The sequence below is a fragment of the Rhinatrema bivittatum genome, chromosome 4, assembly GCF_901001135.1.
Source record: "Rhinatrema bivittatum chromosome 4, aRhiBiv1.1, whole genome shotgun sequence".
Lineage (NCBI taxonomy): Eukaryota > Metazoa > Chordata > Amphibia > Gymnophiona > Rhinatrematidae > Rhinatrema > Rhinatrema bivittatum.
The window spans coordinates 63,170,120-63,191,105 of record NC_042618.1 but is presented as its reverse complement, the minus strand read 5'-3'; the positions used below and the strand labels follow the sequence as shown (position 1 = coordinate 63,191,105).

The 20,986-nt window shown below is 44.4% G+C and overlaps 1 protein-coding gene across 1 annotated transcript in view; it reads left to right on the top strand.

Annotated features, from left to right (window-relative positions):
- Positions 1-1,827: 1,827 nt before the first annotated feature.
- Positions 1,828-20,986, top strand: part of ACTR10 (actin related protein 10) — a 46,156-nt gene continuing 26,997 nt past the window's right edge. Inside the window, exons 1-4 of the mRNA XM_029598226.1 lie at positions 1,828-2,096; positions 4,364-4,436; positions 6,118-6,200; positions 18,073-18,181. Coding sequence (XP_029454086.1) covers positions 1,903-2,096; positions 4,364-4,436; positions 6,118-6,200; positions 18,073-18,181 — 459 coding nt within the window. The 5' untranslated portion in view covers positions 1,828-1,902. The remainder of the gene's footprint in view (positions 2,097-4,363; positions 4,437-6,117; positions 6,201-18,072; positions 18,182-20,986) is intronic.

Here is a 20,986-nt window from a genome sequence, read left to right as displayed (position 1 = left end):
AACAATCAACATTACAATAGTCATGATTAGTGCATCTTACCCATACTTGGCTAACAAAATCTCCAATAAATACAGTATTATACTACAATCCTACCAGTTGACATAAGCCAGGTCTTCAAATTTCAACAGATCACTCTCAGCTCTCAGAAATTCTGGTAATTCATTCCATAAACTTGGTATTATAGCTGAAAATAATCTTTTGAACAATCGCGATTGATGAAATGTCTTCTTTGCAGACAATTTGAAAAAAATTGTTTCTGCTGATCTGAGATTTCTTTTAGCTTCAATCCAGTGTAAACTGCCCTTCATCTGAAAGGGACAAATACCCCTAAGCATTTCGAATGCCAGAACTAGATTTTTAAACTTATAATGGTCTTCTATCAGTAGCCATATTAGACTGAATGACCTGACTATGTATAATCTGGAGGAGAGGAAAGATAGGATACAGAGCTTTAAATTTATGAAAGATCCTAATGATGCACAAGAATCAAACCTTGCCAAAGTAAAGAAAGCTGTAGAACTAAGGGTCATGATATGAAACTCCAAGGGGATAGACTCAGGAATAAGGTCAGGAAATATTTCTTCATGGAAAGGGTAGTGGATGCATGGGATGCCCTCCCCATTGCAGTAGTGAAGGCAAGAATGGTAATGAAGTTCAAAAGGGTTGGGATAAACTTAGAGTAGCTAAAGGATGGAAATGAAGAAAAGAGGTAACCTGAATGGAGCAGCAGTTACAACCCTATAAGAAATTAAAAAAAACAAAAAACCAACTTGCTGGGCAGACTGGATGATCCACTTGGGTCTTTTTCTGCAGTCATTTACTATATTAACCAAACTTGAGGGGGGAGCGAGGGTTAGGGGAGCCAAGCAGCTGAATGAATGGAAGGGGGACTGAAGTTTAGTTTCCCTCTCCCTGGTCTAGTGTGAAAATGTGAAATTTATGCTAGAAATATTTTGGCTCAGGTCACATGAAGTACCTCTCAAGGGTTGGCTTGGCACGCTTTTGGGAGCTGTTGAAGCACCTTCAGCACAGAAAGCTCACATGGGTGTCAGACATATAACCCATTGGCCCTTTTTGAAAAGGAAAAATCCCCTAGGCTGATATATACTTTCATGAAACCCCTGCTTACAATATAAGGAATTTGTATGCTTTGCAAGTCTATGAACAGACTATGACAATCTAAATAACCATAAAGCAATCTAGTCTGCCCACAAAAATGTCAGAGGTCACTGAAAGTATGTCAAGACATTGTCTACTGCATGTCAACTTAAAAACAACAACAACAACAACAAAAAAAGTAGGAGAGCGTAGTAGTTTAACACAAAGAAGATGTGCTTCATGCTTGGCATTCCTCGCTTGGAACAGTTATCAGGAATCCTTTTCATGTACGAATATAGGCAAAATTTGGCAGGCATGGCGAACTCCATTGATAGCACTAGCCTACAAAATTCATTCATTTTTATACCTCCTCCTTAGGCTCCCCTTCCTTCAAAATGTCAGATATTATCGTGTACGTGGATCTGCGCGTACTGAGAAGTCGTGCATAAATGACAAAAGCAACAGAGGTCCAGCGCATAGGAAACGAGTGAGCTTTATTCTTGTCATATGCACAAAACGAATCCATTTGGGACACTCCCCATGAAACAGGTCTAACTAGCACTTATAGTTTTTTTTAATGTTGCTTTTAAAATATATGATACTGCGTGTTCTATGAGAGGTAAGTATATGATATGTCAGGTTTCATTGTTTTGGGTTTTTTTTTTTTTTTCTTATAATGCATTTTATGATTGCCGCAGTTTCAATAACTACTAAGAATCCTTTGCCCGCCTCAAAAATGGCCGCCGGGAGCCTCAGGTCCTTCCATTCAGCGGAAGCTCGCGTCAATAGCAGCGCGTCTAGCCATGCAGAAGGCCCCTTTTCCTCACGCGTCGGCGGCGCAGGCTGGTGAAGTCATTTGCGAAGATTACCTTAGAATTGGTGCCTGGAGTGTTGTGGCGGCCGACTCTCGGGGGGTCAAAATGCCACTCTATGAGGGTTTGGGCTCCGGGGGAGAGAAAACTGCAGTCGTTATTGACTTGGGAGAAGCTTTCACCAAGTAAGTGCCGTGAAGAGCTCTGGGCGGGCCAGAGCGGAGAGCTGCCGTCGTTTGTTGGGGGCGGCGGGGGACTTTCTCAAATTTTCTATTGAAGTAGACGAATTTTTGGAATAAAGAAAGGGCTGTAATTTTGTGGTCCCATTTCAAAAGATGGGAAGATGGATTGCTGTCCTCTCCTCATCACTGGCCTTCATTAGCATGGATGAGACCCATTCAGGGCTCATTTCTTCTTCTAAGAGAACTTGTCATTGTAAATCATATGGTATTCTTTGTCAGGTTTTAGAACAGCTTCATTCTTCATAGTAATAGAATTATTGGAAATAAATATACTGAAAGATTGCTAATGTGTATAAATTGGGATAAAGCAGTAGTTTTATAGTGGGGGTCTTTAATCTGTTGAAGGTATTGCAAATATATTCCACTTCATGTAAGTTCAGTATATTCCTGCGAACTGTTCTCTTCTGGTTTTTGTTTGGGTCTGAACTTACCTATTCATAAACAGTTCAGTTTAATTCAACTTTCACGTGTCCTTTATGAAAGGCAGATCAGTGTTAACTGTAAAGCACCAGCTGGTATTTTTTTCTGTTCATAGATTCCCTTCTTCGTGACTCACTCAGTACCCCAGTTTGTACTAATACAAACTCACTGTTGTTTGTATGGATGCTTAGGGTACTTTCTCTTGTCCTATGTAATTGCATATTGTTGAGGTATCTTTGGAAAGCATGAAAATTGTACTTTTGACAAAACTGTGATTTTAAGAAAAATAGTGAAACCAGTCTTTATAATGGCCACTAGAAAAATGACTGTGATGCATGCATTATCCTTTGTCATGTTGTCAGCTCAGGGCCAGCATCTGTCAGCTAAGATTTATTGAGAAAAACTTCAGGGTCATGCATTTGGGGGGTGAAGTTTTTTTTATGCATGAAACAAGAGTGGAGTCTGGGGGTGATCATATCTAATAATCTTAAGGTAACCAAACAAGGCGATAAACAAAATCCAGAAGGATGCTTGAGTGCATAGAGTGAGGAGAAAAAGGGGATGGTGCCTTTGTATATCTGTGACAATACTTCATTTGGAGTACTATGCAAATTGTAGAGACGTCACCTTCAAAAGGATAAAAATCAGTCCAGAGGGCAGCCATTAAAATGATCAATGGTCTTCATCATAATGCATATGGGGAGCAGACTTTAAGATCTAAACATGTATACCTGTAGGGAAAGGAGAGATACGATAGAGACATTTAAATATCTTCAGAGAATAAATGCATAGGCGGTAGGCCTCTTTCAACAGAAGCCTAGCCCTCACTTGTTCCTGTTGTCAGCATATCTACCTTGAGATATTGGACCTTTTATTAACAAAAAAGGCAAACTTCTCAATTTTGAGCTGTAACCTTAGGACCAGTTGGTCCCCTTTCACTTTGCCATCTCAGTAACCAACCAAAACAATTCTTTAGTAAGGTTAACTTCATTCTCCACCTGAAAGAGAGAGAGAAAAAACTTTTTAAGCTTTGGTAATCTGCAGATGTCTATTTACACTTAAGATCATCCTCGCTATTTGATTTGCTCAAACAATTCTTGAGGTGCCTTGCCTGGCGCTTAAAGTCCAACAAGTTCTGTGTAAACTTAAAGAAATCTCTTATGAAGCCTCTCAACAGAAAGGAGGCTCCAGATCAAGAGGTCATAGGATGAAAGTGAAAAGGGGTAGACTTATGAGTAATCTAAGGAAATATTTCTTTACACAGGGGGTGGTGAATGCATGGAACAGTCACTTTGAGATGGTGGAGACAAGGACAATATCAGAATTCATGAAAATATAGAACAAGCACAGAGGAGCTCAGAGGGAGAGGAAGGGGTTATAAATCTGAATAGAAGATACGGATGGGCTCTATGGTCTTTATCTATCTGCAATCATGTTTTGTGTTATGATCCTGCTCCCTGGTCCTAGAAGTAAAGAGAGAATGATTGTAAGACTGATATTTCCCTCCTTGGGTCCTAGGAAGAGAGAGGCAGTGAGTGTGGGGCAGGAAACATCCCTCTCTGAACCCTCTGAGCACAAGAGTGAGTTCAGAGCAAAGGGTCCACATGCCAAGCCTCAGAAGGAGAGAGATGGCAATGGATCCCCTAAGCAGAGCGAGAGCACTGGTAAAATTGTACAAAAAAATCACTGCAATTTTTCACTGGTTTCCACTTGTTAGATTCTGAATGTGCAAGATTTAACAGTTGTAAATCATTATATAAAATATTAATTTTATTTTCAATGTCTTGTAGATGCGGATTTGCAGGAGAAACAGGGCCAAGATGTATTATCCCTAGTGAAATAAGGAGACCTGGTATTCCTAAGGTAACTCTCTTATTGAGTAATGCTGTAACCTTTTGCTTTAGAGCAATTAACTAAGCAGAAAGCTACACAAAAACAATCCACAAACATGTCATATCTTTAGCTCCTTTTGTTTCACCTTCACCTTCTTATTTTACCCCCTCCCCACCCCCACTCTTCTAAGGTTCCAATTACAGTACTGTTTCTGGAAGTGATAAAAACCCTTCCCTCTCTTAATCAAATTTCATTTTTATATGTAATTGTATTTGTCATGTTCCTTGGTGATGGTCCTCTTTGAAATAAGTCCATCTTTTAGGTGCACAAATCAAGCAATAGAGAGGCCACTTTAGTTAGTTTTACCTGTCAAGATTTAAGATCTTTCTAATTCATGTTTTGGTATTTAACAAGGAATGTATATATTCAAGTAAAGTAATTAATGAATGCGAAACTTGCTGAGAACTGATTTCAAGTACAAGATATGTTGGCTATGGAATGTATAATAAGTTGCTTGAACCTATGGTTTTAAAAGCATCATTTTTCTTATTTATTACTTTGCATTTCACATGACATACCGTATTTTTCGCTCCATAAGACGCACCTGACCATAAGACGCACTTAGGATTCAGAGGGGGAAAATTAAAAAAAAATAAATTGTGCTAAACCGGCTCTGCGTCTGGGCGTCTTATGGAGCAAATTAGGGGAGTGCATAGTTGTTTTTTTTTCTCCCCATTTTGTTTTCGGGTCTGGGGAGGGCCATTTCGGTCCACTCCCCAGATCAGAAAATTTTTCTTTCTGTGGGAACCCCCAAACCCCCCCCCCCCCATCCCTTTAAATTAACAACCTCCACCCCCCTGACCCCCCCAAGACCTGCCGAATTAATTTCCTGCAACCCCCCACCCTCCTGACCCCCCCAAGACCTGCCAAACGTCCCTGGTGGTCCAGCGGGGGTCCAGGAGCGGTCCGGGAACGATCTCCTGGGCGTGAGCCGTCGGCTGCCAGTAAACAAAATGGCGCCGACGGCCCTATGCCCTCACTATGTCACTGAGACCGACCGCTGCTATTGGTCGGTCTCAGTGACATAGTGAGGGCATAGGGCCGTCGGCGCCATTTTGTTTACTGGCAGCCGACGGCCCTATGCCCTCACTATGTCACTGAGACCGACCAATAGCAGCGATCGGTCTCAGTGACATAGTGAGGGCATAGGGCCGTCGGCTGCCAGTAAACAAAATGGCGCCGACGGCCCTATGCCCTCACTATGTCACTGAGACCGACCAATAGCAGCGATCGGTCTCAGTGACATAGTGAGGGCATAGGGCCGTCGGCGCCATTTTGTTTACTGGCAGCCGACGGCCCACGCCCAGGAGATCATTCCCGGACCCCCGCTGGACCACCAGGGACGTTTGGCAGGTCTTGGGGGGGTCAGGAGGGTGGGGGGTTGCAGGAAATTAATTTGTCAGGTCTTGGGGGGGGGGGGGTTGTAGGAAATTAAGTCGGCAGGTCTTGGGGGAGTCGGGGGGGGGGGGGGGTGTTTGTTAGATTTTTGTTTGGTTTTTTTTTTATATTCGCTCCATAAGACGCACATACATTTTCCCCCCACCTTTGGGGGAAAAAAAGTGCGTCTTATGGAGCGAAAAATACGGTAATCTGTTGCATAATAAGTCTGTCTCAGGCTAATTTTTAAACATTGATTTTTGTTTTCCTGCAGCCAATAAAAGTTGTCCAATATAACATTAATACTGAAGAACTGTATTCATACCTGAAGGAATTTATTCACATGCTCTATTTCAGGTGAGTTGTACTGCGTATTTTTTTTCTTCTCCTTCATACTGTAGCCCAGAGGTTCTCACACTTCTTCATAGTATGCTTCCAGAACTACACTGAGCCCATCCTCTTCTCTTAGTCCTTATTTTCTCCCCATCTAGTTCTTTTCCTTTTGTTATCCCCATCTCCTCCTCCTCCTCTATATAAGAACTTGCCATACTGGGTCAGACAGCGGGTCCATCAAGCCCAGTATCCTGTTTCCAACAGTGGCCAATTCAGGTCATAAGTACCTGGCAAGATCCCAAACAGTAAATAGATTCCATGCTATCATGCAATGATAAGTAGTGGCTATTTCTTAAGTCTGCTTGATTAATAACAATTCTCTTCCAGGAACTTGTCCAAACCTTTTTTAAACCCTGCTATGCTAACTGCCTTAACCACATCCTTCGGTAATGATTTCCGGAGCTTAATTATGCATTGAGTGAAAAGAATATTCTCCAATTTGTTTTAAATGTGCTATTTACTAACTTCATGAAGTGCCTCCTAGTCTTTGTATTTTTTTGAAAGAGTAAATAACTGATATACATTTACCAGTTCTTTTCCATTCATGATTTTATAGACCCGTATCATATCCCCGTCAGCTGTCTCATCTCCAAGCTGAATAAAGACCCAACCTCTTTAACCTTTCCTCATAGGGGAGCTATTCCATCCCCTTTATCATTTTGGTCACCCTCCTCTGTACCTTTTCTAATGCAACACTATCTTTTTTGAGAAGTGATGACCAGAACCACACACAGTACTCTAGGTGCAGCCCCTCACCATGGAGCAATAGAGGCATTACGACATTGGCAGTTTTATTCTCCAGTCCTTTCCTAATAATTCCCAACATTAATTGCTTTCTTGATTGCTGCTGCACAGTGAACTAAGGATTTCAAAGTGATGCCACTTTGACGCCCAGGTCCTTTTCCTGGGCAATAATTCCTAATATGGAACCTAACATTGTGTAATTATGCCAGGTTCTTGTGGCCTGGTTTGGCCTCTGTTGGAAACAGGAAGCTGGGCTTGATGGACCCTTGGTCTGACCCAGCATGGCAATTTCTTATGTTCTTAACTACACTGTGGGTTACTTTTCCCCATGTGCATCACTTTCCACTTGTCCATATTAGACTTCATCTGTCATTTAAATGCCCAGGTTTTGCCAGATGGACCCGATCCCCTGGAGGGGGATGGAATTGGTTCTACAGATTTCTCCTTGGACTTTATGCTGCTTATGCACAAAGCCTTTTTGGCTACTCAGCAGAGCAGTGCTCCATGTCTCAGTCATCTGGCTCAGCCTCCCATTAAGCTTGCCAAACATATAGAAGCTCTGGCGTCCCTGCGGGTAGCCAAGTTACGGGCTCGTCCGTGGCAGGCGCATCTGTCCCTTCCAATGACACGGACAGCGGGGCTGCAGACGCACTGTCTCCACCCTTGCCGCCTTCGGGGCAAAGAAAGACCTAGTAAAGCAGTCCCTTCTAGATGGTGATGACCTAAAGTGGTCCGTCTATTCCACAGGGAAGAGTTAGAGCCGCTAATTCCCTCTGTTTGATCTGAACTTGGGGTGGATATCCCCCAGGATACCCTTCCGCAAGATTCTGTGGACCCGGTTCTAGCGGGCCTGCGAGCCCCAGCCAAGGCCTTTCCCTTTCATCCCATGCTGCAACAGCTGATGACCCGGGAGTGGGACGTGCCAGATGCCGGTTTAAGAATGGGAAGGGCTATGGATAAGCTTTATCCCCTGCTCGACGATTCTCTGGAGCTCTTGAAGTCCCCTAAGATGGACGTGTCAGTGTTAGCGGTAACAAAGCGTACTTTTCCCATCGCAGGGGCAGCGGCCCTCAAGGATCTACAGGATAGAAAGCTGGAGGTGCTTCTCAAACGGATCTTCGAAGTTTCAGCTTTGGGAATCCGAGTGGCGGTGTGTAGTAGTTATATGCTGCAGGTGAGCCTCGGCTGGGGCCAACAATTATTAACTTCCAGAGAACTACCACCGGGAAAGGCAGAGCAGGCCGAGCGCTTGGAAGTGGCAGTGGCTTATGGAACGGATGCGCTCTATGATCTCCTGCGGACTTCCTCTCATACCATGTCTTCCGCAGTATCTGCACGATGCCTCCTGTGGCTCCGTAACTGGTCGGCGGATGTCTCATCCAAGGCTCAGTTAGGGGTATTGCTGTTCAAGGGAAAATTTCTTTTCGGGGACGACTTGGAGCAGTTGATAAAGTCCCTGGGTGAGAACAAAGTCCACAAGCTCCCGGAGAACTGACGAAACCTTCCAGGGGTTTTCCTTCTGCTTGTTCCCGCTTTCGAGGACAGTGGAGGTTCCGACAGAGCAGACCTCAGCCTGCAGCGCAGAGTCAGCCTCTGGGCCACCAGCAATTCTGGAACTCTTCCTTTCGGGGGCGCAGAACCACTCGTGAAGCAAGTTCAACAACGTCCCTTGTCTCCAATTCTTCTCAATGAGATCAGGCCGACTCATCCCTTGGTTCCTCGGGTAGGGAGGGCGTTTATTCTGGTTTCACGAGGCAAGGGTCAGAATAACCTCCGATCAGTGGGTCCTAAGCATTATCGAACACGGCTACACTTTGGAATTTGCTCGGCTACGCCAAAACTTCTTTCTGGTCTCCCCCTGCGGTTCACGGACCAAGGCTCAGATTGTTCGGCAAATTCTCGACCGACTCCTTGCCCTCGGGACAATAAAGGAGGTCCCCCATGAGGATTGGAAGTCGGGACACTACTCCATTTATTTTGTGGTCCCAAAAAGGAGGGATCCTTCCGGCCTATTCTGGACCTAAAAAAGGTAAACAAGGCCCTCAAGATACTTCACTTCCGTATGGAAACCTTACGTTCTGTAATCACTGCGGTTCGCAAGGGCGAGTTTCTGGCATCCCTAGATCTGATGGAAGCATATTTGCATATACCCATCTGCGAAGATCATCAGAAATTTCTTCGATTCATGATTCAAGGCATGCATTTCCAATTCTGCGCACTGCCGTTTGGTCTGGCTACGGCCCCTCACACATTCACCAAGATAATGGTGGTTGTCGCAGCAGCCCTGAGGAAGCAAGGGCTTCTAATTCATCCCTACTTGGACGACTGGCTCATTTGAGCAAAGTCAAGAGACCTCTGCATTCAAGCAGTCAACACAGTTGGCACGCTTCTGGAGTAGCTGGGATGGGTTGTCAGTCAAGCCAAAAGCAACCTCATCCCATCACAGACAATGGACTTCCGAGGAGCACGGTTTGATACCAGCTCGGAAAAGTATTTCTCCCGCCGGACCGAGTGACCAAACTGCAGGAACAAGTTCATCGCTTGTTATCGCTGCCACTCCCCAAAGCCTGGGACTATCTACAGGTCCTCGGTTCCATGGCATCCACCTTGGAGTTGGTCCCCTGGGCTTTTGCTCATATGAGACCATTACAACGAGCATTACTTTCCCGTTGGGATCCCAAATCGGAGGACTTCCAGTTCCCTCTGCCACTCACCGATCACGCCAGGTCCAGTCTTGGATGGTGGCTTTGCCCCCCACAACCTGACTCGCGGAGTAGACCTCGAGGTTCCGGATTGGATCGTGGTGACCACAGATGCCAGCCTCTCCAGTTGGGGAGCACTCTGTCAATCCCACTCAGTCCAGGGCAGCTGGTCCACGGAAGAGTCCAGTTGGTCGATCAATCATCTGGAAACCAAGGTGGTTCGGTTAGCGTTGCAGCACTTCCTCCCATTGTTGCACAATTGAGCAGTCCGAGTCCTCTCCAACACTGCGACGACGGTGGCAGTGTTGGACGGTGGAACCAAAAGTCAAGTTGTGGCTGAAGAGGCGGAACAGCTCATGATTTGGGGGGGGAAAACATCTCACTCTACTGGCGGTGTCTCACATCGCCTGATCCGACAACATTCAGGCGGACTTTCTCAGTCGGAGACTAATAGATTCAGGAGAGTGGGAACTGTCGGACCTAGCAATGGATCTCATCTTGCATAGGTGGGGGACTCCCCACATGGACTTGATGGCGATGAAAGACAATGCCAAGGCTCCTCGCTTCTTCAGCCGCAGAAGAGATCACGGAGCAGAAGGGGTTGATGCATTAGTTCTCCCATGGCCCGCCTCAGTTCTCCTGTATGTGTTTCCACCCTGGCCTCTGGTGAGCAAAGTTATACGCAGGATAGAAGTTCACCCAGGAACCGTAATCCTAGTTGCTACAGAGTGGCCCCTGACGTCCATGGTTCGCAGATCTAGTCAATCTTGTGGTGGACGGGCCCCTGAGACTCGGTCACCTTCCCAATCTGCTTCATCAGGGACTTATATTTTTTGACCAGGCAGATCGCTTTTGTCTAGCGGCTTGGCTTTTGAAAGGAGGAGGTTAAGGAAGAAAAGGTATTCAGAAGAAGTAATTTCTACTCTATTGTGAGCCTGCAAAACCTCTACCTCCCTCTCCTATGTCAGGGTGTGGCAAGTTTTTGAGACGTGGTGTCGTGGCCAAGGCATTCTCCTCAAACAGTCTTCGGTGGCTCATATTTTTGCAGGCCGGCTTAGTGAAAGCTTTGTCCTTTAATTCCCTCCGGGTACAAGTGGCGACTTTAGGTTCCCTGGTAGGTACCTCCTTGGCATTGCATCCGGATGTGGTTAGATTTCTCAGAAGAGTAAGACATTTGAATCTTCCCGTCCGTCCGGTATGCCCCTCCTGGAACCTTAATTTGGTCTTTCGGGTCTTATGTGGTCCCTCGTTTGAACCTCTAAAAAAGGCAACGTTGAAGGATCTCACTTTGAAAACTGTGTTTTAGTAGCCGTATGCTCCGCTCACAGGATCTTGGAACCTTTTTTGAGAATCTCTGAATCCGGAATGTCTCTTCGTACAGTTCCTTCCTTTTTACCGAAGGTGGTTTCAAGTTTTCATTTAAGTCAGTCAGTAGAACTCCCAGCCTTTTCTAGTTTGCAGCATGCGAGAGAACTACGGTGTCTGGATGTTCGGCGAGCTCTTTTACGTTATTTGGAAATCACTAATCCTTTCAGATATTCAGATCATCTGTTTGTTTTGTGGAGCGGTCCTAAGAAGGGTCAGAAAGCTTCTAAACCAACGATTGCACGATGGTTGAAAGAGGCTATTGCTTCTGCTTACATTTGCAAAGGTAGACCTATCCCCAAGAGGTTGAAGGCCCATTCCATTCGTTCACAGGTGGCTTCATGGGCCGAATGCCAGCTGGTATCGCCACAAGAAATATGTAGAGCGGCTACCTGGAAGACTCTCCATACATTTGCTCGTGTCTACCGCTTGGATGTTCAAGCCCCAGATGTCTGTAATTTTGGCAGTGGGGTTCTTCGTATGGGACTCTCATCATCCCACCCTGTTTAGGGAAACTTTGGTACATCCCACAGTCTGGACTGATTCGGGTACGTACAGGGAAAAGAAAATTGGCTCTTACCTGCTAACTTTCGTTCCTGTAGTACCATGGATCAGTCCAGACGCTCACCCAGGAAAGGGTTTTTCGATGAGTCCGCTCTGATATTCACTTTTATTGCAGATAGCTACAGAAGAAGAAGAAAGCTACAGGTTGCTTGTTCACAAAGTTTACTTTATTACAGTTATTGCTTGATTCGTTGTTATGGTTAATATTTTTTTACTGTTCTGCTTGGATGTTCTTAAGACTGAAGGGATGCAGTGGGCACACCAGATTAACTAAGGGTGCCCTTGAAGTTTTTTCTGTCTCCATCTGCTGGAAGGGAGGCATAACCCACAGTCTAGACTGATCCGTGGTACTACAGGAACGAAAATTAGCAGGTAAGAACCAATTTTCTTTTCAAAGCATAGTCTTCTGAGGTAAAAATATCACTTACAATATGTACATTATATTTACATGTACTGCTGTAGTACCAATTAATAAATCATTCCTGAAATGAATAGGGGGTGGGAAGCTCTCAGAGACCTCATATATTAAATGCCCAATGACTAGGCTAATAAAAGCTTATAGTAGCGCAAGCTTTCCTTTATTTATAATCATAGGTCTCAATGAGCTGTATTTGGAAGGGCGCTATATAATATATAGCTGTCCCGATGCACTTGAAGTCTCAAATTGTACTAAAAAGCTGTACTTAACTTGCAACTTTAATGTCCGGCATCAAGATCGGAGTACTGATGATAAGAGTGGTAAAGTGGTGACATCCGACTTTGTTCCGACACGACGTGTTTCGGAGGAAACCTCCTTCCTCAGGGGGTTGGATACCGCTGTTACCTGCTTCTATCGCTGCCTGGAGATGCTTGACATTGTGTGTACAACATGCAGACTTAAATTGCTGCTCCTAAAGGCGTCTCTGTATAATTCTTATCACGATGTTGGAGCGTGGTCAATCGCTGGGCCGTGAATGAACTATCGGCAGCCAGCGATTGACCACGCTCCAACATCGTGATAAGAATTATACAGAGACGCCTTTAGGCGCAGCAATTTAAGTCAGCACGTTGTACACACAATGTCAAGCATCTCCAGGCAGCGATAGAAGCAGGTAACAGCGGTATCCGACCCCCTGAGGAAGGAGGTTTCCTCCGAAACACGTCATGTCGGAACAAAGTCGGATGTCACCACTTAACCACTCTTATCATCAGTACTCCGATCTTGATGCCGGACATTAAAGTTGCAAGTTAAGTACAGCTTTTTAGTACAATTTGAGACTTCAAGTGCATCGGGACAGCTATATATTATATAGCGCCCTTCCAAATACAGCTCATTGAGACCTATGATTATAAATAAAGGAAAGCTTGCGCTACTATAAGCTTTTATTAGCCTAGTCATTGGGCATTTAATATATGAGGTCTCTGAGAGCTTCCCACCCCCTATTCATTTCAGGAATGATTTATTAATTGTTGATATCATTTATTTCCTGGTATTTGTGGATTCATCAATTTTGGTACTGTAGTACCAAGCAGAAAATCCTGCAAAAAGCAAGAGACACTTGGAACTTATATGGTATTAGACTTACTATAATGCAACTTGGGCATGACTCTCAAGAGAGCCACAAGAAAACAGAATTCCCTCTACGTACCCAGATCAGTCCAGACTCCTGGGTTTTGCCTCCCTTTCAGCAGATGGAGACAGAGAACATTTCTCAGGCACTGCCTTATAACCCGGTATGCCACCTGCAACTCCTCAGTATTTCTCTGTCTCCAGCAGATGGAGGTGGTGCAAAACCTGCAGTTCTGAACCCAAGTTTAAAAATAAAAAATCGGAAAAAGGAAGCTGAGTTTATCTTCCCAGGGAGTTGGCAGGTCCTGGTGGGACCTTCCCCCCTGGTAGTAGGTGAGGATGAGCAGAGGTTGGGAATCTCCAAAAGTGCTCTTTCTGGCGCCGGGGGTGACAGCTGGTGGTCCAGCTCCCTCTATTACAGCGAGAATCCTGAGCAGCCTCTGTCACCTTTTTTTTTTCTTCAGCTAAGTATTTCTTTCTATTTCTTTTTTAATAAAGTTAAAAAAAAAAAAAAAAGTTTAAGTGAATGGGTGCGGAGGCGTGTTGCTTGCAGTCCTGATCGCTTGGTCAAAGGCAGTGTCAGAAGGCAGTGAGTTTGCGTTGTTTTGAGGTTTTGTTTGTTGCTTGCGGCTCTCAGCCGTTTCCTGCTGCTTCCAGCACCTGCTGCGTGGTCTTAGTCGGCCCGTGCTGTGCCCTGCACAAGTCATTGCTAGTCTGTGGAGAACGGCTTTCCAGCATGGCTAAGGCAGACCGATGTTCCCGTTGCCTCCCCAGGGTGGAGGGCTCTTCATGGGAGACTGCAGCGGCTCAAGCGAAGCGGGGTGGCCCTGGTCAGTTGCCGGCTGCCCCAGAGGAAGAGGCCAACCCGTTCCCTTTGAGCACGGGAATGGTGGCCATTTTGAAAACCTTTAAAACTGCTGCAAGGACATTGGCAGGGGGAGGGGATCTCCCGCTAGCGCTGTCCCCTGCCGATTTGAGCCCCAATGAGGCCCAGGGGGCTTTGGGAGACCAGTCGGGGGATGAGCCTGATCCCCTGGAAGAAGATTTGGAGGGTCCCACTCATTTTTCCCCTGACTTTGTGCTATTCTTGCATCAGGAATATTTGGCCAGCAAGCACAAGAAGAGGGCTTCTGCCGGACATATACCTTTTGAAGGGCCACCTAAGAAAGTGTCCAGGTGCTCGGGGATGCCAGGGGCCACGAGAGTCTGGAGAGTTCAGGTTCCAGTGGTATGGTGTAGCACAGAGGACCTTTCCTTGGAGGAGTCTGACTAGGGGATGTCAACAGGGGATGGTTCTCCTGGCATCCTTCCTCCTAGAGGTAGGCCAGATCAAGAGGAAGAGCCTGTGAAGATTCCTTCCATGGAGGGGGATGATCCGAAGGTGGTGCTCTTATTCCAGCAGGAAGAGAGCTGGTTCCTTTTGATCCTGCATGTCTTGGCGGAGTTAAGGATTGCGGATTCGCAGGATGAGCTGAACCAGGATCCGGTGGGACCCGGTCATAGCGGGTTTGCAGGGTCTGGCCAGAATGTTCCCCTTCCACAGCTTGGTTAAGTAGCTAATGGTCAGGGAGTGGGATACTCCTGAGACACACGACTTAAGGTCCGTAGAGCCATGGACACATTTTATCCCTTGCCTGAGAAAACTCTGGAGCTTTTGAGGGTACCTAAGGTGTATGTATCTGTATCTGCGGTCACTAAAAGAACCACCATATCGGTTGCAGGAGTGGTGACTCTGAAAGATCTCCAGGATAGAAAGCTTGAGGTACACCTTAAGAAGATTTTTGAGATCTCTGCTCTAGGCATCCAGAGGCAGTGTGCAGCAGTTTTATGCTTCGAGCAAGCCTCATATGGGTGCAGCTGCCGAGCGCCAGAGAGCTCTCGCTCCAGGAGTCTGAGCAGGTGGAACATTTAGAGGCAGCAGTGGCATATGGGGCTGACGCTTTATATGATCTTATTTGCTCCTCTTCCAGGACGATGGTGTTTGCGGTCCGGTTAGGAGACTCTTGTGGTTGCGAAACTGGTCAGTGGATGTTTCGTCAAAAGCTCAGCTTGGAGTGCTCCCTTTCAGGAGTAATCTGCTTTTTGGGGAAGATTTGGAGCCGCTGATAAAGCAGTTTGGAGATAATAAGATGCCCAAGCTCCCAGAGGACAAGCTGAAAGGGCCGAAAGGTTTTCTGCTGGTTCGCTTTTGGTTTCGCAGCCAAAGACACTTCCATCAGAGCAGGGCTCCTGTTGCAAATCAGAGACAGACCTTGGGAAGGTAGCAATCTTGGTCCCAATCCTTTCGTGGACGCAGAGCGATCTGAGATGGCTCTGGTCAGGGGCCTAGTGGAGTCAAATCCGCGCAATGAGTGGCGGCCAGCTCACTCCTCAGTTCCTGTCATCAGGGGTCAGTTGACCCTGTTTTACGAGGAGTGGGTCAAGATCACGTCAGACCAGCGGATTCTAAGCATGATAGGACAAGGCTACACGTTAGAATTTACTCGTCCGCTAAGAAACCTGTTTATGATATCTCCTTGCGCTTCCCTGGCAAAGAAGCTCATTGTTCAGCAGACCATTCAGAGGCTGAGGATGCTGGGGGCCATTGTTACCGTCCTCAAGGAAGAGTGGGGGATGGGGCGTTATTTCATTTATTTCGTGGTGCCGAAGAAGGAGGGAACCTTTCACCCAATACTGGATTTAATAAAAGTTAACGTGGCTCTCAGGGTCCCCAGTTTTTCAGATGGAGACTCTCAGGTCTGTCATAGCAGTGGTGCGAAGCGAGGAGTTCTTGGCTTTGCTGGATTTAATGGACGTGTATCTACACATTGGAATCTGCGAAGATAATCAGAAGTACTTCAGATCCATGATCCTCAGACAGCATTTTCTGTTCTGCGCCCTTACGTTTGGTCTAGCAACTGCTCCAAGAACTTTCACCAAGGTCATGGTGGTGGTAGCAGCGGCCCTCAGAAAAGAGGGAGTGTTTGGTTCACCTATATCTGAACAATTGGCTCATTTAAATGAAGTCAGAGGACCTTTGCAAGCAGGTGGTGGAAGTGGTCCTTCAACACCTGAGAACCCTGGGCTGGATTGAGCCACATTTCTCCTTCTTGGGTCCTGGAGTTCTTAGGCACCCGCTTTGATACCCGCAAAAGTCTTTCTAACAGAGGGCTGGATTGTAAAGCTGCAGGTGCAGGTTTGGAACCTGTTGGACACCCGAGTGCCCAGGGTCTGGGATTACTTGCAGGTCCTTGGTTCCATGGCCTCGTCCTTGGATCTGGACCCTTGGGCGTTTGCGCATATGAGACCTCTACAAAAAGTGTTGCTTTCCTGCTGGGATCCAATGTCGGAACAGTTTCATCTTCCGCTCCCATGTGCAGAAGTCGCCAGGTCCAGTCTTTGATGGTGGCTTGTCTGGGGCTATCTGGAACAAGGGGTAGACCTTGAAGTTCCTCAATGGATAGTAATGACTACCGGCGCCAGTCTCTCCAGCTGGGGGTGCTGTGTCAGGCCCAATCGGTACAGGGCTTTTAGTCAGCGGAGGAAGCAACTTGGTCCATCAGTCGGTTAGAGACCAGAGTGGTATGGTTGGCTCTGGAGAGTTTTCTTCCCCTACCACGCATTCGGACAGTCAGAGTCCTTTCAGACAATGCAACGACGGTGGCTTACATCAACCGTCAGGAGGAACCAAAAGTCAACCTGTGTCTCTAGAAGCGGAGATGCTGATGTCCTGGGTGGACCAGCATTTGGCGTTTGTTAATGGCTTCGCACATAGCGGGGTCCGACAATGTGCAAGTGAGCTTTCTCACCTAAGGGCCGCTTCCATTTAAGACATCTGGAAAACTGCAACTTGCTCATCTCTGCACACCTTTGCATCCCACTATTGTCTGGAGAACAAGTCAAGAAATGACAGTAATTTGGACAAGCAATTTTGTGCAACTTATTTACCCAATAGTCCAGGGCCAGATTGATTATTCAATAAGTGCTCCACTGTGCAACACTCAGCTTGGGACTCTCCATATATATGGCTAATTCAACTCTGCTTGTTGATGGAGAAAGCAAGTTTGCTTACCTGTAAACAGAGTTCTCCTGGCAAGATGAATTAGCCATGCTTATTTCCGAATTGCCTCCATGGAGAATCATCTACCTTGCTAAAGTGTAATAAGCTTTGAGATGGACTGAGGGGTCACAAGACCACACACACCAGCTACTGCTGTACATGTGCAGTAAGACTTTTATTGAGCTTTGAGAGATGGATCTTGTTTAGTGCTGTCACATGACATCACCTACATGTCATAGATAATGCGTCTTGCTGTCTACAGAAAACCTGTTTTATAGGTAAGTAAATATGCTTTTGTGTGAATAGAAATACATTTTCAGATCCTTTCTGCCACGTTTTCCTCATTTGCTTTCTGAGAATGATCTCCCCTGATGTAGGTCATTGATTCTTGACTAAAACACACATTGAGTATGCAAATATAATTTGTGTTCCTGTAAACACATTTTCTTTGAGGTGTTGTTGAGACACTGATGAACTTGTCATTGTACTTGTGAATTTTCAGTGATATTTTTGTATCACCTTTCTGTGTATGTTAATTTTTAGTCTTTTTGGATATTTCACATCCATTTTTTACTTGTTTAGCATTCAGTTATTTAATGTTTTTATATGTAAATGTTAAACATTATTTATGGGGGGTTTCTTCCATTTTCTGCTTTGTGTTTTTTCATGTTTTAGACCTCTAAGGAGGAAAATTTTTGAGTGGTAAAGAGTTTATTCTAAAGGAGTTTTTACTAACTTTAAATTTCTCAGGATATATGATTGGCAAACATTCATTCAGAGAAAACAGGGAAGTTTCACATAATTTCTAAATGTATTTCTCGTGATTGTTTTAATTGTATCATTTCCACTTACCAAATGCCTTCTACTTCCCAGACATGTACTGGTGAATCCAAGGGACCGGCGCGTTGTGGTGGTAGAATCTGTGTTGAGTCCCTCGCACTTCCGAGAAACGCTTACTAGGGTTCTCTTCAAGTATTTTGAGGTATGGTGCCTTAGACAGCTCTTGACTGGCATTACGATTTCACAGCTAAACATAGTCTGCAAGGCTGCAGTTCAGAAAAATGAGGTTTTTGAGAATGGTAGAATAAGTTGTGTTTGCATAGAAGGTAAAAGGCTGATTTTCATGTGCTGTGTGTTTTTTGGTAGCTTTAGAGACGAGAATGATCTTGTTTTAAAGCTTGAAAATAAACTGTTATTACAGGTAAAGTCACAAGTTTGATTATTTTTCTTCCCCCCCCCCAACCCCCCTCCAAAAAAGTAAATAGTTTGACTCTTCACCTCAGAAATGGGATCTTCTCTAACTCCTCTCCCAAACAATTGAATTTTTGAAGCCTACCTTTTCCATGGGTGTAGTGCTTGTCAGTGATTTGTGGCTGATACTTGCTAGATATATCGGGTGTATTTCTAGTAGGATATTTATTATTTAGACTTTGGATGTTCTTTCTACGGAGCTTAAGGTGATGCACAAACTATTGCACAATAATGACAAGAAACACAGAAATTTAATTATAATGATTGCTAAGGAAGGGCCAAATTAAGTTGATTTTTTTTTTCCCCCCATAGACACAAATTAGATGACACAGGATGTGGAACATTGTACTGTATGGGTAATTTCAGAATTAAATCATTCATTTCCTGTAGGTTTACTTTTTGCTTAGTATGTACATTCTTGGGCAAGGCTAGTAGGGCTATAGATTGTACTTAGGTGCAAATAATAAAACATGAGACCCAACATGGATCCTAAAGACCCTCTTTTTCCAACAAGCATCTGATAAAAATCCACATATCATTCATATTTTTTTCATGCAAATAAAACTAGTTGTTGACTACTATACTTCTAGAATTCACTTCTGAAGACAAATCAACATATAGCCAAACCTCTAATATGGAATGCTTAGCTGTACTGGCTGCCAGTGGGAAAGCACTTCATGTGATACTCCTGATGAACAAACACACTATTTTCCTGATACAACTAGTGTTTTGGCAGCAAAACCTTCATGCAATTGGGAACCCCTAGAACAGATGATACTGAATACGCCATCTTCTAACAGAGTGTCAATCCAGCTTGTCAAAACACACTCCAGTCTGTGTCTGTATTGAGACTTTTGGAGTATATGATGCTCAGTGAAAAAAATCCATTTTTCGGTCATATCTCAAAAGTTGTTTAATGTACATCTCTGGATTTACCCTAATACACACTGAGTAAAGTGGAATAAAATAAAATTTGAGTTGTCTTCCAATGATTCCTCTGGGGAAGAACTTACTAAACCATCCGGAATGGACACGGTTTGTTTTTTTAAGCTCAGCCCCCATACATCAATTGTGGAGAGGGAAGAGATGGTCGAACATAACATGAGTTGTCCTCGCGATCGCTCTGCAAATTACAGAATCAAAAAATTGGTCATACGCACGTCTACAAAGTACAAAAAGTTATCAGTAATTAACCTGTCAGTTAAGGTGTTAACAGCTCATCAATTGACTATTAAATAAAGGCCTGTAATTTGTACCAACCAATAAGTTTGACCTATTCCAGACACAAATGTTCCTACAAAAGGTTTTTCAGAACGCTTTGGATGAAGTTCTTTTTATCTATGAACACACCGAGTAATGATCCCATTGGTAGCAAGACTTTTTACAGTGGATTCCACCGGGACCGGTGAATGCAGCCATTCAGACCTTTCAGCGTTTGGTATTAAGGAACTTGAGGATTGTTTGATGGCCGGTGAGGTCATTGCATGATATTATTTGACCCAAGCGAGAAGCCCTTTACTCCCTTCAGAATGACAGCACCATCACAAGGCTGCCAACAAAGGTGGTACTAGAGTTGTGATGTATAATCTCTTTAATATGTGGCATCATCTGTCGACGTTCAGATCTTTTTATTCACCTTTTGGTAGGAAATCCCACCATCAGTCTGAAAAAATAGATTGACAGCTGTCTTCTACAGGTGCGGGAAAATGGAATGGATTACCAAAGGGGGTTTGTTTTTTAAGGTAGATTTTCACATTACACCTGTTTTAATATTTTAGCAAAAATACACAAACTTTTGGTTAATCCTCCTGGTCACCCCATATCTGCAAAAGGATCCTTTTTGGAACGTTTATGGATACATTTTTTAGTTCCTTTTTACTGAGCTGCCTTCTTATGTAAGGAACTCAGCAGATATCAAAAGATAAGTAGTCTATGTGGGGGCATTTCATGGGATTAGTCTTGTCAGTATAGATATAGTTTCTTTTTATACCAATATATCTCAAGACCAGGCATTTACTATCATACAGCAGACTCTTGATCACCATCCATCCCCTAGGAGAGTACCAACTGAATTTTTGTGTAAATGAGCAATTTTTGCCTTTAAAGAACATTTTTGTTAATGCTCAATCAGCTTTTTCATATACACAAATTTCACTCAGCTTAACAATGCACATGACAAATTAAGGAAAGACCTCATATAAGTAAGCACCAGATTGCACCATTGGCTTAGTGTCTCATGTCAAAAAGTGCCAATATAGTTATAATCCTAGGTCTGGGATAAATGCTTATCCTTCAAATCCCAACTGTTTTTATGCAAATAATTGCTTCCTAGTAAAAGTGATTTAAGGTACCAAAAAATAATTTTTTAAGTAAATGTTTTTATGCAAATAAAAACTACCCACTTGGGGTAGAACAAGAATTGGTAGAGAACTGTTACTTATCTTTAAAGCTCCAAGGTGCTGTCCTTAAAGGTAATTCCTGAGTGTTCTGAGTCCAACAGGAGCCAGGTTTTAAAATGTGCTGTCTCAATAATAAC